This window comes from Pristiophorus japonicus, chromosome 20 (assembly GCF_044704955.1).
Source record: "Pristiophorus japonicus isolate sPriJap1 chromosome 20, sPriJap1.hap1, whole genome shotgun sequence".
Lineage (NCBI taxonomy): Eukaryota > Metazoa > Chordata > Chondrichthyes > Pristiophoridae > Pristiophorus > Pristiophorus japonicus.
The window spans coordinates 28468598-28483365 of NC_091996.1; the positions used below are offsets into that span (position 1 = coordinate 28468598).

The 14768-nt window shown below is 45.7% G+C and overlaps 1 protein-coding gene across 1 annotated transcript; it reads left to right on the top strand.

Moving 5' to 3' along the window:
• Positions 1–507: 507 nt before the first annotated feature.
• On the top strand, positions 508–11455 carry LOC139233095 (WD repeat-containing protein 38-like). Its single transcript, XM_070863614.1, has 8 exons — positions 508–556; positions 2018–2134; positions 5478–5575; positions 8298–8378; positions 9323–9445; positions 10668–10817; positions 10894–10941; positions 11273–11455. The coding sequence occupies exons 1-8, from the start codon at positions 508–510 to the stop codon at positions 11369–11371; spliced, it is 765 nt and encodes a 254-aa protein (XP_070719715.1). The 3' UTR covers positions 11372–11455.
• The last annotated feature ends 3313 nt before the right edge of the window (positions 11456–14768 follow it).

The window sequence follows — 14768 nt, forward strand, 5'->3', positions numbered from 1 at the left end:
GGACTCCAGTTCAAAAACTCTGAGCTGAAGTTCCTCGAATTGCAGACACTTACTGCAGATGTGGTTACCTGGGATCGTGTTGCATTTCACAAACTCCCACATGCTGCAGACACTGCACATCTCCTGCACGAACCTTGTTTTATTCAACAAATTAATAAAAGTTTTATGTAATTAAGTCACTTGGTTTATTTTTAGATTTTTTTAAGAAACAAATTAATTTGTCTAGTTTAAGTGATTAATTTAATAAAGCATTAGCAAGTTACAGGTTCCTAGGGCTGGTTTTCTCTGCCCTGTTTTTCGGTCCGGAGCGACAGCAATGATGGCGGTGAGGTGTTCCGGGCGGGCGGACAGCCTCCAGCGCCCCGCAGCGATCCTCGGGTCCGGTTTTGTGGCGGCGCGGAGCAGCACCGCCCAGAAGAGCTGCACCAGTGTGCAATGTCCCTGGTTGCGACGCCGGCGCGAGTTAGAATTCCTGCCCGACCCATTCGCTTGGAGTCACGCCTCGCAATGGCCGCCTGGGAAATCAGGGCGGTCCAACAATCCCGTCGGCGAAGAGGTGAGTAATGGACTCCTAAGGTAAGTACGATTGTTTTCTCTTTTAAATTTTAGCGATTTGAGTTGTGGTGGTGTGGGCAATGTTTTGGGAATGATTTTGTGGGGTTCTTTTAGGTGTCCCCCCTCCCCTACCGCCTCCCCGCCAATGTTTCTCGGAACGCTCCCGGCCCAGCTCTTTAGCTCCGGAGTTTCCCAACCTAGCGCCACGAGAGATGTACAACGCCTCCCTTAGCACTGCGCCCCCTGACGCAGGGCACAGATGCCCAAACTTACCGACTGAGGAACAAACTATTCCATCATTATCACCTCAAAAACATAAAAGCCTAAATTCCAGCTCCTAGTTCCTAGTTTAAACCACTCTCCTAGCCCTTACCAGTTTTGGTCTCCTAATCTGAAGAAGGACATTCTTGCTAATGAGGGAGTGCAGCGAAGGTTCACCAGACTGATTCCTGGAATGGCTGGACTGACTAGGCTTATATGAGGAGAGACTGGATCGACTAGGCTTATATTCACTGGAATTTAGAAGAATGAGAGGGGACCTCATAGAAACATATAAAACTCTGACGGGATTGGACAGGTTAGATACAGGAAGAATGTTCCCGATGATGGGGAAGTCCAGATCCAGGGGTCACAGTCTAAGGATAAGGGGTAAGCCATTTAGGACCGAAATGAGGAGAAACTTCTTCACTCAGAGAATTGTGAACCTGTGGAATTCTCTACCACAGAAAGTTGTTGAGGCCAGTTCGTTAAATATATTCAAAAGGGAGTTAGATGTGGCCCTATCAGCTAAAGGGATCAAGGGGTATGGAGGGAAAGCAGGAATGGGGTACTGAAGTTGCATGATCATCCATGATCATATCGAATGGTGGTGCAGGCTCGAAGGGCCGAATAGCCTACCCCTGCACCTACTTTCTATGTTTCTACCACCTCCTTTCCCCTCTGCACCGAATTCCCATTCTCATCAAATTCCCGTTGCCAATTGGTTTAGCAGATTTTTCAGCTCTGTGCACACTTCTCTGTGTGTAGCAGATATCCCTCTAATTTACAACTTTAACTATAATGGCACTTGAATTGTACAGTTTTATTTCTATGGCTCCGGAACATATATATGTATAGTTGGGAGAAGTGGGGTGGTTGGAAGATTATTCGGTTTGCTGAACAAGTGAAGATCGTAATTTATTCCAGATGCCAAAATATTCTCATTCAGTGCAATATAAACAATTTAAAACAGTTTGCTGTAGCCACAGCTGAAAGGAGAGAGCCATCAACAGAAATGCTCCGATTAGGAATCGCTCATTTTTCGGGTTTGCTAACTAATGCATTGTTAGCAAGATCGAGTCCATTTTTCTAGCACTGCTTTTGTGTCAGAATTGTATAAATCATGTTTGGTTGGCAATGTAATGTTGCACACTGTGTAATAATACTGTATGAACAGATTCTGTATGTTGCTTTGACTCTACAGGCCCAGTGAAGGCTTGTGCGTTCTCTACTGACTCTAAGCTCTTTGCCAGTGGGTCCTCTGATTGCACTGTAAGAGTGTGGAACACAACAATAGCAGAGTGTCTGCACATTCTGAAAGGTACGTGTGTGAGAACATAGCCTGATCACAACAGAGACAGGAAGTACTCTTACCCAACATGGTGTCTTTGCTCAGTCTCATACAGGGTAGAGTAGGGCAGAGGACCGGACTCCAGACTTGGGCAGGGTTTGTGTTTGCTGTATTAACAAGGCCGCTATTGGCATGTACGAAACAGGCATAAAATCAAACTTCTACTATCCAATTTTCAAATGACTGGGCTGCAAACTCCAAAACAGGTTTGTCCAGTTCCACATTAGATGGGTGCCAACCTCACATGATTTTCTGGTTTGTTCTGTTTGCATTTTGTGGGTCTGGGGGTTTGCGGGACTTGTGCCCATGTTTTGAATGGGATATTCCCCAATTAATTCTTAGACCAAGATAAAATACAATTAATTCCCCAGCATCCTTTTCCAAGCAACAAATGGCAAGATCAGACTTATGCTATCAAAACCCTACATAATTTCAAAGATCTCTATTAATTCTCCCTTTAACCACCTTTGTTCGAAGGAGAACACTCCTGGTTTCTCTAGTTTCTCCACTGAAGTCCCTCATCTCTGACATTGTTCTTGTAAATTTCCTCTCCCTGTCATATCATCCAGCTGGACCTGAATGAAACTGAGGGGTGTTTGTATCCATGAACTTACTGCAAGACCATTCTACATGTTGATCACTGTGCAAAGAATTGTTTCCTGAACTCAGTCATAATTTGACGTTTCATCAGATTTACTCTATGCTCCCTTGTTCTACTGTCATAACTTACCTTGAACTAGTACTCCAGGTTTACTTTTTCTATACCGTTTAGTATCTTATAGCTGAAGCACAGTTACCAGTGGTTGAGCGATTAAAATCAGGGATGCGCAAAGAGGCCAGAATTAGAGGAGTGCAGATATCTCGGGGGGGGGGGGGGGGGCGTTGTAGGGCTGGAGGAGATTACCAAGATATGGAGGGGTGAGGCCATGGAGCGATTTGCAAACAAGGATGAGCATTTTTAAAGAGGCATTGCTTAACCGGGCGCCAATGTAGGTCAGACGCTCAAGGTTGATGGTTGAAATTATGCACAAAACTATGTTGTTGCCCTCTATTGGTGAGAGTTAGGACAGGCAGCAGAATTTTGGCTTGAATGTAGAGCCTTGGTGACCAAAATTGGACACATTACTCAAGGAGCTGTCTAATGATCCATTCAGAGATCATTGCAGGAAATTACATCAAACATGCGGTTTTTCTGGATATAGTTCAGAAAGAGTGAATGAAGAGTGGGATTAGGCTGGATAGCTCGTTGTTGGCCGGCACAGACATGATGGGCTGAATGGACTCCTTCTGTGCTGTAAATTTATATGATTCTATGAAGAGAAAGACAGAAAGAGGAAAACAAAAGGAACTGGATGGTGGGAGACAAACAGTGAGACCGACACAAGACGAGAGCCTTTTCTTTGTTTTGTCCACAAGCAACTCCATGGAGATCAACTATTGCCTAATTATTTCTTCAATATCATTGAGAGACAGCAACAAACACCTTCAAAAACAAAGAAACCTCTGGAAAATATACAGCTGCACATTTAGAAGAGGCGCAATTATGGATGAAAGGCAAAATGAGAAGAAATTTAAGGCAAGAGGCAATACATGTTATTATCGAAGTTAGGAGTGGCACGAAGGAGACTGGGATTCGTATGAGAGGTCGGAGAAAGGGTAATAGAGGGCAACAACATAGTTTTGTGCATAACTTAGCCTGAAATGCAAAACCTTTCATGAAGTACGTTTCCATTTTCATGATGTCATCAATTCATCAGACTATGGTTAATGATAAAGGAAGAAAACAATTTTAATATTCTCCTGCAAATAATCACACATTCCCTGAATCTTTCATCAGTATCAGGGCTGCTGCTATGAAGTTTAGATCAGGCACAAATCAGTATAAAAATAAAATAAAATCCAGATATCCAGAATTTGCTGATGATAATAAACTCAATGGTCTAAAAATTTTGGGGTTTACCGCTACCCGTTATCGCCAGACCTGGGGGGGGAGGGGGGGCAATGGCGTCCGCCGCACAATCGCCCGCCGCAGGCGGGTCCTGCGGAGACCGCCATTTTCGGCAGGGCGGTTGCATTTTCTGGTGGCTTACCGGGAAGCCTACAGTGTTTGTGGGTCACTAAATCAATGGGTGAAAGCTTGTGGAACAAGCTTTTAGTTCAGAACTGAACACCTGCCCAAAACTGCAATCACTCGATGGATTCCCAGCAAATAAAAAAAATGAATTCCTAAAGAGTATCAGTTTGGCTAGAACTCCATTGCAACATTTGAAGATCATCTCTGCTAAGATCCTTTTTATCATTATGATAGTGTCATCAGTACATCACCCCCTAGCAAATCTAGACTCAACAGCTTAAGATTTTAAGGAGTTCTAATTAATTTATTCTAAATTCCATAACCAATTATTTACCAAATAATAATTTTGTGTTGCGTATGACAGACCCACTAAAAGCTGGCACGATTACTGCACATTTAAACACTTTCAAGAGTAACCATTGGGGAAAGATTAGTGGTATGGAGAATGCAGATGCATTCATTTTTATGAACTAATTAAAGAATCAATCATCATCATCATAGGCAGTCCCTCGGAATCGAGGAAGACTTGCTTCCACTCTTAACATGAGTTCTTTGGTGGCTGAACAGTCCAATACGAGAACCACAGTCTCTGTCACAGGTGGGACAGATAGTCGTTGAGGGAAGGGGAGGGTGGGACTGGTTTGCCGCACGCTCTTTTCGCTGCCTGCGCTTGATTTCTGCGCGCTCTCGGCGACAAGACTCGAGGTGCTCAGCAGGGGTGGGGGGGGGGGGGCGGAGGGGGAGGGTGTATTTTAATCAGAATCAATAAACATTGGGTGGCAGGTAATATTTTTGTAGCAAGTTTGGCAACTGTTCCGCACATGGCCTACAGGTTCGCTCCTTTCATCCCTGTTTTACTCCACTTCAAGCGGGAGACAGTCGCAACCTTCAGCCTCCTGCTGAGCTTAGCGCTGGAAAGAACACATTACACCACAGAATCAACGTCCCGCTGAGGTTGTTTAGCAGGGAGCACCAAAATGTACTCTCTTGGTGGGTAACCATTAACCTTGGCCGGTGCTGTTACCGGCAGGTTTCCAGCGTACTAGAACTTTTAGCCCAATGTTAACTTACTGATTTGGGATTTAGCCAATGAATTTTAGCTTCAGCATTCAGTTTTGACGTCGTACGAAAACTGATTGTAATGTGCTCCAACCCACGCCACAGAGCACTATTTCATTGATGTTGTTTGAACACTAATCTCTAACACGGTCCAGTAAGCTGCGTTGTTGTTATTCGTAGGACACAGTAAGAGTGTGGAGACCATTTGCTTCAACCATGATTCAAGTCTGCTCGTGTCTGGAGGCTGGGATTATACAGTTGTTCTGTGGGATCCAGAGGTTAGCTGTAGGCCTTTTAATTTAATTATATTTCTCATCATTGTATTCTCCAGTCACCACTCCCCTCACCCCCAACAATGTTGGTCCTGTCCCAGTAGAAACGTTACATCATCATCATAGGCAGTCCCTCGAATCGAGGCTGACTTGCTTCCACGTCAAAAAGTTCACAGGTGTTTCAATTAAATTCTAGGTCCCAAACTAAATCCTGAAGGGTGGAAGATGCCTGTGCGTGGATTTTTTTACCGTGGGGTGGCCGTTGCACACCAGCCACCACACGGGTCTGACAGAGCTAGGTCTTGGTCCAGTGGCAAGGATTAACCAGCCCACACTGCGACTGGAGACCAGCTCTGCTGCACGGACCTAGTGCGCACACATATCACAGTGTGGGCTGGCCCATGCTGCCCCTGGGCCCTCGCCTCTTCCGGGCCCCGAACTCACGCCTCTCCTGGGCCCCGATCACGTCCCTCTACAATCTCTCGCCGCTTCTTCACCCTGACCTCACCGCTCCTGCTGTATCTGCCCACGCTCCAATCACCGACCTGGATCTTGGTGATGTCCCTCTTCGCTGCCGTTGCTCTCCTGATCCAGCAAGTGCTGCTCCCTGGAGTGGTATGATCTCACGCTGCTCCTTCCGCTCCCCGGCCTGCTCTAATGGTGCTAGCAGACCGGGGGCCGCTCAGCCTGCTGGGCTAGGCCGCCACGCTGCAAGGACACCCTCAAAGCCTCCCTGATAAAGTGCAACATCCCCACCGACACCTGGGAGTCCCTGGCCAAAGATCGCCCTAAGTGGAGGAAGTGCATCCGGGAGGATGCTGAGCGCCTCAAGACTCATCGTCGAGAGCATGCAGAAAACAAGCGCAGGCAGCGGAAAGAACGTGCGGCAAACCTGTCCCACCCTCCCTTACCCTGAACGACTGTCTGTCCCACCTGTGGCAGGGGTTGTGGCTCTCGTATTGGACTGGTTAGCCACCTAAGGACTCATTCTCACAGTGGAAACAAGTCTTCCTTGATTCCGAGGGACTGTCTATGATGATGATGGTGGTCCTGTCCCAGCCCTATTGTTAACCTGCTCTCTGTGCACTAACCAGTCACCATATGCTGCCAATCAGAACTCGGACCGTTTGATTTTATTCTAGATGATGGAGGCCTGCTGGAAAATTACTCGTCCAATTAACTGTTACATTTTTCTTTAAAATTCAATCCTAAAATGTATGTTGAAAGAGTTAAAATGCGGGTAGAGCTGTTCAACATTTTGGGTATCAGTCAAAAGTCAGTAGAAATGAGGCAGTCGCCCAGGACCTCCAGTATTGTTGTGGGCATGAACCCAAGGCCTCCATTGATGAGATAGCAATCACGAGCTGTTTTACAACACAAATGCAATGAAACTCTTATATATGCAGACTATAGATATACTCTCTGTATAGTCACTGTATAGTTCCATAAGATGGAGACTTGTTACCTGATGTACTATCAATACGAGTTACAGTGTGTATATACTATGCTGGCACCACTAGAGGGTGCAACTGGTGGAGACCAGGGTTTTCTGCCCCTGTGGCAGAGACTGTCCACCAGAGGGCCCTGCGATGGGAGACCTGAGGGTCACCTGCTGAGCCCAGTATAAAAGACTGCCCACCATGCTTGTGCTTCACTCTGGAGTTACGAATAAAGGACCAAGGTCACTACAGTTTGAGTACAACACATTGCCTCATGGAATCATTCATAAGTGCATTATAGACATAACAGATATCTTGTTGTTTGTCAGTTTCTGCAATGAATTTCAAAACGCTTTAATTTTCCCAGTGAAAAGATAGAAAGAGCAAGTTATTCCCTGAATTATAATTCAACAATATATTTCATTACTAAAAGTTCGGTGATGATGGCTCAATTGCATTTACGAGGTGAGCGGATATTTTTTTGGCTAGTGGGATGTCAGGGATGCACAGAATACAATTATTACACTTAACAGGTTCCAAACCGAACAACTGAGCAATCAGTATCATAGATTTTCTGTTTGCCTGATAAACAACACAAGCTGTCTCCCCATAGGATGTACCCTACCTACATTGGGGCTGAAACACTTTGGAATGAGTATTTTACTGATTTATTCCTTTGTTTTCACTCCCCATAAGATCCCTCTCCTCCACACAGCCTTTTCTGTGGGAAAGTGATGGGCTTTGAAACTGGTTCAGACCAACAGGGTGTCAGTGGAAGATAACAATGAGGCTAGCCTTCGACAATTGAAGAGCAGTAATAGTGCGTCACCTTGTACTGTTACTGACTGATGGAAGGGAATAGCACTGCTTCAGTGCATTGTAATGTAATCATGTATTTAGTCTCAAGACGTAGTACAATGCTGGTAAGAGTTACCTGGATGAATAAAATCTTCCATTCTGTATAATTAGGGTTTACTGTGACCGAGTAAGTCAAAATTGTATTTTTATTACACGAGATTCTGGGACTTTTACCTAGGAAATTTGGGAATTGAATTTTGCAATTCTATTCATTTTAAAACCACAAGCCAATGGAATTGATTGTTGAATCAATTCAGGGAGGACAGTGATGTTAAAAATTATAGTTATGGTTTTGTGACAAAAGTATAAATTAGCCCAGTTGCCATTTTATGTATGGGACATAAATACTTGTGGAGTCTATTCTTTCACTGCTCCTGTACCAGTCGATGTATAACTCTAAGCCAGTTAAAGTCATCTTTTGTTTTAAACAGTCAGGCGACATCAGGATGTCATTCCTTGGACATCAGAGTGTCATCACAACCAGTGCCTTTTCATTCAATGGACTATATTTGGTAACTCGTTTTACTTCACTGTTATACTGTAACTCCAATTATACCCAGTGCACCGAGCATTACATAATTTATAAAGCACCTTTTAACATAGTGGAAAAAAGAAAGACTTGCATTTATATAGCGCCTTTCACGTCTCAAAGCGCTTTACAGTCAATGACGTACTTTTGGAATGTAGTCACTTTTAAAATGTGGGAAACGCGGCAGCCAATTTGTACACAGCAAACTCCCACAAATAGCAACGTGTTAATGACCAGATAAACTGTTTGTTATGTTGATTGAGGAATAAATATTGGCCAGGAAACCGGGGATAACTCCCCTGCTCTATTTCGAAACAGTGCCATGGGATCTTTTACACCCACCTTAGATGTCTCATCCGAACGGCGACACCTCCAACAGTGCAGCACTGCACTGGAGTGTCAGCCTAGAATTACGTGTTCAAGTCCCTGGAGTGAAATTTGAACCCACAACTTTCTGACTTAGAGGTGAGTGTATTGCCCACTGAACCAAAGCTGACACTTAAGTCTCAAGGGGGAGGGTGGGAAAAAAAGACTAAAAATAGATAAAAGGAATAAAGACATGGATACTGCAGGGTTTAGGAAAGCTGTATGAAAGCTTGTTCAAATAGATGGGTTCGGAGGTGTTTTAAGGTGGAGGGAGAAGTGGAGGATGGACTTAAAACTACTCGTAAGAATGAACCAGAATTCCCACTCCTCAGTGTTCTCCAGTGACCACATTTGGAAAGTGTGGATTTCAGATATGGACAGAGTTGTGCTTGGCTGTAATGTAATCCAACCAAAGGGCCGAGCAACACTTGCTGTCTTTGCTCGCCCATGAAGCATGGAGTGGAGCTGTAACTACAGTTGTTCTTGTAAAACTCTCCAGGCCATGTTTTTCAGTGCTGGATCTTAGAGATTCCTTCAAGTAAGCAGTTGTTCTTCTTACAGGCCACAGGATCCTGGGATTATACAGTAAAGTTGTGGAATGTACGAAAAAGGACACAGAAAAGTACTTTGCAAGGTCACACAGGCAATGTGAGCTGTGTTGCGTTTTCTACAATTGGAATGCTGGTAAGCTGAGTGGTGAAATTAAATAGAAACTGGGGTATAAAAAATGACCAGGGCACCCTCACTGGCTCAGTGTCTAATCCAACGTGTGGTGTAGTACTGAGCCATACAGACTAGGAAGGTCTCTGGCCTAAGCTATACTACCAGATCTTAGCCAGGATGACAGAGGGGGCCCTGCAATTCTCTTTGGCGCTGCTGGGCTAATGAAGGAAGTCAGTCTGGTTCCTACTTCTGATGACTTATGTTGGAAAATGTATGTGTAAACACCAGGTGGAAACAGGATCAGGTTCAGTTAGAATGGTCCAACGCACTCTCCATAGGCTTGCAAATTAATGATGGTCGATTGGACAATGCACTGGAGTTACTGGTATAATCAATCCACAAGATGGGGCCGAAAATCAGCCTCCCGAAAAGGCCTCTTACTAGCAGAAAGCAGCGGCCGCCGCGAGCAAAATTCACGGTGGTGGATTTTCTGGCGGTTCCCACTCCCGTCCTGCTGCTGCCGACCGGTCCTAAGTGCGTCATCAAAGGGTGCACTGCCGCTCTCTTGCACCTCCATCTAAATTCAGCTTGAAAAATCTTCGATCCGCCGAGCGGTGCCCCCGACAGCTTTTTCTGTCCGTGCACCTTGTTTTCTGCTTCCTGATCGGCCGGACAAATGTGCCCCAGGTTTGGCCGGGCCGCCAACAGGCAGCTTGGCACCAACTCTTGGGCGCCAGGCTGCTGGCCCGGCTGAAACCTTCCCCGGTGGTCCGGTGGACCTAAGTAAAATTTTCGCAGAGCTCGCAGCGACTCTCCCCTTTGAGTGAAGGTGGGAGCTGTGGTGACGCACACGGGTCATCACCGCTCCGCTGATGATTGACAGAGGCGGTGACACTGTCCCACCTCCACTTCCGGCCCTCTTGTGGTCGATCTTCTGCTTACCGCCTCCACTTCCGCCCCCATTATGACCGACTTCCGGTCCATTAAAAAAAAAACGACAAAGAGCTGAATTTCGCGAAAGAGGCCACCTCATCCAACGGGGCGGAAAAAACACTTCAGAAGCGGTAGGTGCGACCCATTTCAGGCAGACCTGAATTTTTTACCCCAATGAGTCAGTGCCTTCAGGAGGGGAATTAGAAAAACAAAATCCAAAACCTTGCAGAAAACGCGTCACATACGGACTGACAAAATATTACTCAAAACACCAATTTTGTCAGATATGCCTCTTCTGATTGTTTCATAGGCTTCAGGTTCCTGGGACAAGACTGTACGTGTATGGGATCCAAGGAATGGGCATCTGATCTTTCTCCTGGGGAACCACACCGGCCGGCTGATGGCCCTCTCATTCTCTCTGGATGGAATTCTACTGGTGACAGCAGCAGATGATAAAATGGTATAACGCGAAGGTTTGGAATTCTTGTGTTCCACCGTCTGCGGGCCTGACTTATTCTCCTCATCTTTACTTGTAGATTTACATGTGGGATTGTGAAGATGGAAAATGTCATAAGACCCTTCAGGTAATACGCCCCAGTCTGTAGTGTAGCTATTTGATATGATTATGATAAGCAGTTGCATTATTTAGATATTGAAAGGTCAGTTTAACGTGATTACAAATGACTTTTGGAAAAACATCTTAAATGAGATCTGTATCTTAATTTGAGATTGTTATGATAGAATCACGAATATTTGATAATTCTCATTCTCTACCACTACCACCAAAAAAAGTGAACCTTTCATCAGGAGATCTGTACAGAACAGATCTGTTTCTAATCATGTAACATACTACTGTGATCTGACCATTGGGACCTCCTTCTTTGAAGAATAATGACTTTTTTTTTCTTTCCCTAGGGTCAATTGGACATTGTCTCTAGTTGTCAATTTTCTGTTGATACCCTTCTGACTGCAGGAACTTGTGAGTTGGGACTGTTAGTAACAAAGGCAAACTGAATCTATTATCAACATGGATGATGCAACACCAAGAGCTTTCAAAAAGAAGTCTTGTCCTTCTTTAAGAATATTTTAATAGTTACTTATGCACACCACTTTAATGAAGTTAGAGAGATTATTTGGGCAACTCTCACATATACAAATGAAAAACATCTTGTGTTGGCACAAACCCTCCCTCATATTGTCATGGCTTTTGGTCACACTTTCAAGTCAACTTTTATGATGCAATGTTGTTTTCCAATATCTTGCCTCTGAGTCAGAAGGTTATGAGTTTAAGTCCCACTTCTGACACTTGAGCCCTATTCTAGTGACACCTCAGTGCAACACTCCCTCAGTATTTTACAATCAGAGGTGTGCCATCTTTTGGATAAGATCTTAAACAGAGGCACTTAGTGTTATGTATGGAGAAAGAGTCAGATTGAACACTATGAGCTCAACGTAAAGTGTGACGGTCTTTTATTGCAGGTCTCCAGAGTGCCTCTCCAACATGTGAAGCCTCCTTAAATACCTGTGCTCTCAAGGGATTATGGGATCCCTTGGGACTCCAGAGGATGAGCCCTCTAGTGGCTGTACAGAGTAAATACAAGTTTACATATATAACAACACCCGCACCCCCCCCTCCCCCAAAGTCAATAGTGTAACTATTTACAATGTGAGTCGATCTGGGACCCTTCTTGCCCTGGTTGATCGTCTTGGTGTGAAAGCTGGTATTGTTGAATTATTTGTTGGCCTTGCTGGGCTGCCTGGTGTGTTGGGTCCTGCTGGGCTGCTGTGGATGATGGGTTCTGCTATGTGGTCAACCGTAGTGCCGGTTGCCACTGGTGTGTATTTTGGGGGATCAAAAAAGGTAGGGTCCAAGGTGGGTTGCTCAGGATAGTCCGTGAATCTGAGTTTGATTTGGTCCAAGTGTTTCCGGTGAATGAGTCCATTTGAAAGTTTGACCCGAAACACCCTGCTCCCCTCTTTGGCCACAATAGTGCCGGGAAGCCACTTGGGACCTTGTCCATAATTCAATACAAATACAGGATCATTGATTTCAATCTCACGTAACACATTTGGGCTATCATGGTATGCACTTTGTTGAAGCTGCCTGCTCTCTACCTGTTCATGTAGATCATGGTGAACTTACGAGAGCCTTGTCTTAAGTACTCTATTCATGAGCAGTTTAGCAGGTGGGATCCCAGTGAGCGAGTGAGGTCTCATGCGGTAACTAAGCAGACCTCGGGATAGGCGAGTCTGCAGTGAGCCTTCAGATACCCTCTTCAAGCCTTGCTTCAGGCCTTGAACTGTACTGTTCTCTCTGCCTGACCATTGGACACTGGTTTAAATGGGGCAGATGTGACATGTTTGATCCCGTTACGGGTCATGAATTCTTTGAACTCAGCACTGGTGAAACATGGCCCGTTGTTGCTCACCAGGACATTGGGTAGGCCGTGTGTGGCAAACATGGCCCGCAGGCTTTCAGTAGTGGCAGCGGACATGCTAGCTGACATTATCTCACATTCAACTCACTTGGAGTACGCATCTACAACCACAAGGAACATTTTACCCAAGAATGGGCCTGCGTAGTCGACGTGTACCCTAGACCATGGCTTGGAGGGCCAAGACCATAAACTTAGCGGCGCCTCCCTGGGTACATTGCTTAACTGCGAGCATGTATTACATCTGTGAACGCAGGACTCTAAGTTCGCACTGATACTGGGCCACCACACTTGGGATCTGGCTATCGCTTTCATCCTTACGATGCCTGGGTGGGTACTGTGGAGGTCATTGATGAAGGTGTCTCTGCCCTTCTTGGGAACCACTACTCGATTCCCCCACAGAAGGCAGTCTGCCTATATAGACATTTCATCTTTACGCCGCTGGAACGGCTTTATCTCTTCCTGCATTTCCACTGGGACACTGGACCAGCTCCCGTGTAGCACACATTTTTTGACTAGAGATAATAAGGGGCCCTGGCTTGTCCAGATTTTGATCTGCCGGGCAGTGATGGGTGATTGCTCACTCTCAAATGCTTCCATAATCATGGCTAAATCTGCGGGCTGCGCCATTTCCATCCCCGTGGTGGGCAATGGTAGCCTGCTGAGAGCATCGGCGCAGTTTTCTGTGCCTACCATGTGGCGGATGGCATAGTTGCATGCGGACAAAGTGAGTGCCCATCTCTGGATGTGGGCCGATGCAATGGTATTTATCCCTTTACTCTCAGGAAACAGGGATATGAGTGGAGTGGCTTATGGTCAGTTTCCAATTCCAATTTTAGCCCAAACAGGTGTTGATGCATTTTCTTTATCCCAGAGACACATGCTAACGCTTGTTTCTCAATCATGCTGTAGGCTCTTTTAGCCTTAGACAGACTCCTGGATGCACAAGCAACTGGTTGCAGTTTCCCGAAATCATTAGCTTGTTGCAATACACACCTGACGCCATATGACGACGCATCGCATGCTAGTACCAAACGCTTACATGGATCATACAACACAAGAAATTTGTTTGAGCATAACAATTTTCTCGCTTTTACAAAGGCATTTATTTGGCTTTTGCTCCAAACCCATTCGTCCCCTTTTCGTAGTAAGACATGCAGTGGTTCCAACAGTGTGCTGAGACCCGGTAAGAAGTTACCAAAGTAGTTCAGGAGTCCAAGAAACGACCGCAGCTCCATCACGTTCTGTGGCCTTGGTGCGCTCTCGATTGTCTCCGTCTTCGAATCGGTGGGCCTGATGCCGTCTGCCACGATCCTCCTCCCCAAGAACTCCACTTCAGGTGCCAGGAAAACGCACTTCGAGCATTTCAACCTGAGCCCCACGTGGTTGAGTCGACTAAGAACTCCTCCAGGTTCTGCAGATGCTCGACTGCGTCCCAACCTGTGACCAAGATGTCGTCCTGGAAGACCACGGTGCGCGGGACCAACTTCAGTAAGCTTTCCATGTTTCTCTGGAATATCGCCGCCGCTGATCGAATTCCAAACGGGCACCTGTTATAAATGAAAAGACCTTTGTGTGTGTTGATGCAGGTGAGGCCGTTCGATGATTCCTCCAGTTCCTGCGTCATGTAGGCTGAAGTCAGATCCAGCTTTGTGAACGTCTTTCCTCCCGCCAGTGTGGCAAAGAGGTCGTACCTTTGGTAGTGGGTATTGGTCCTGTAGGATGAAATGATTGATAGTTACTTTGTAATTGCCACAGATTCTGACAGTGCCATCTCCCTTGAGGACTGAGACAATAGGACTGGCCCACTCGCTGAACTCGATCGGTGAAATGATGCCCTCTCATTGCAGCCGGTCTAGCTTGATCTCTACCCTTTCTCTCATCATGTACGGTACTGCTCTCGCCTTATGATGGATGGGTCGTGCCCCCAGAATTAGGCGGATCTTCACTTTTGCTCCTTGGAATTTCCCGATGCC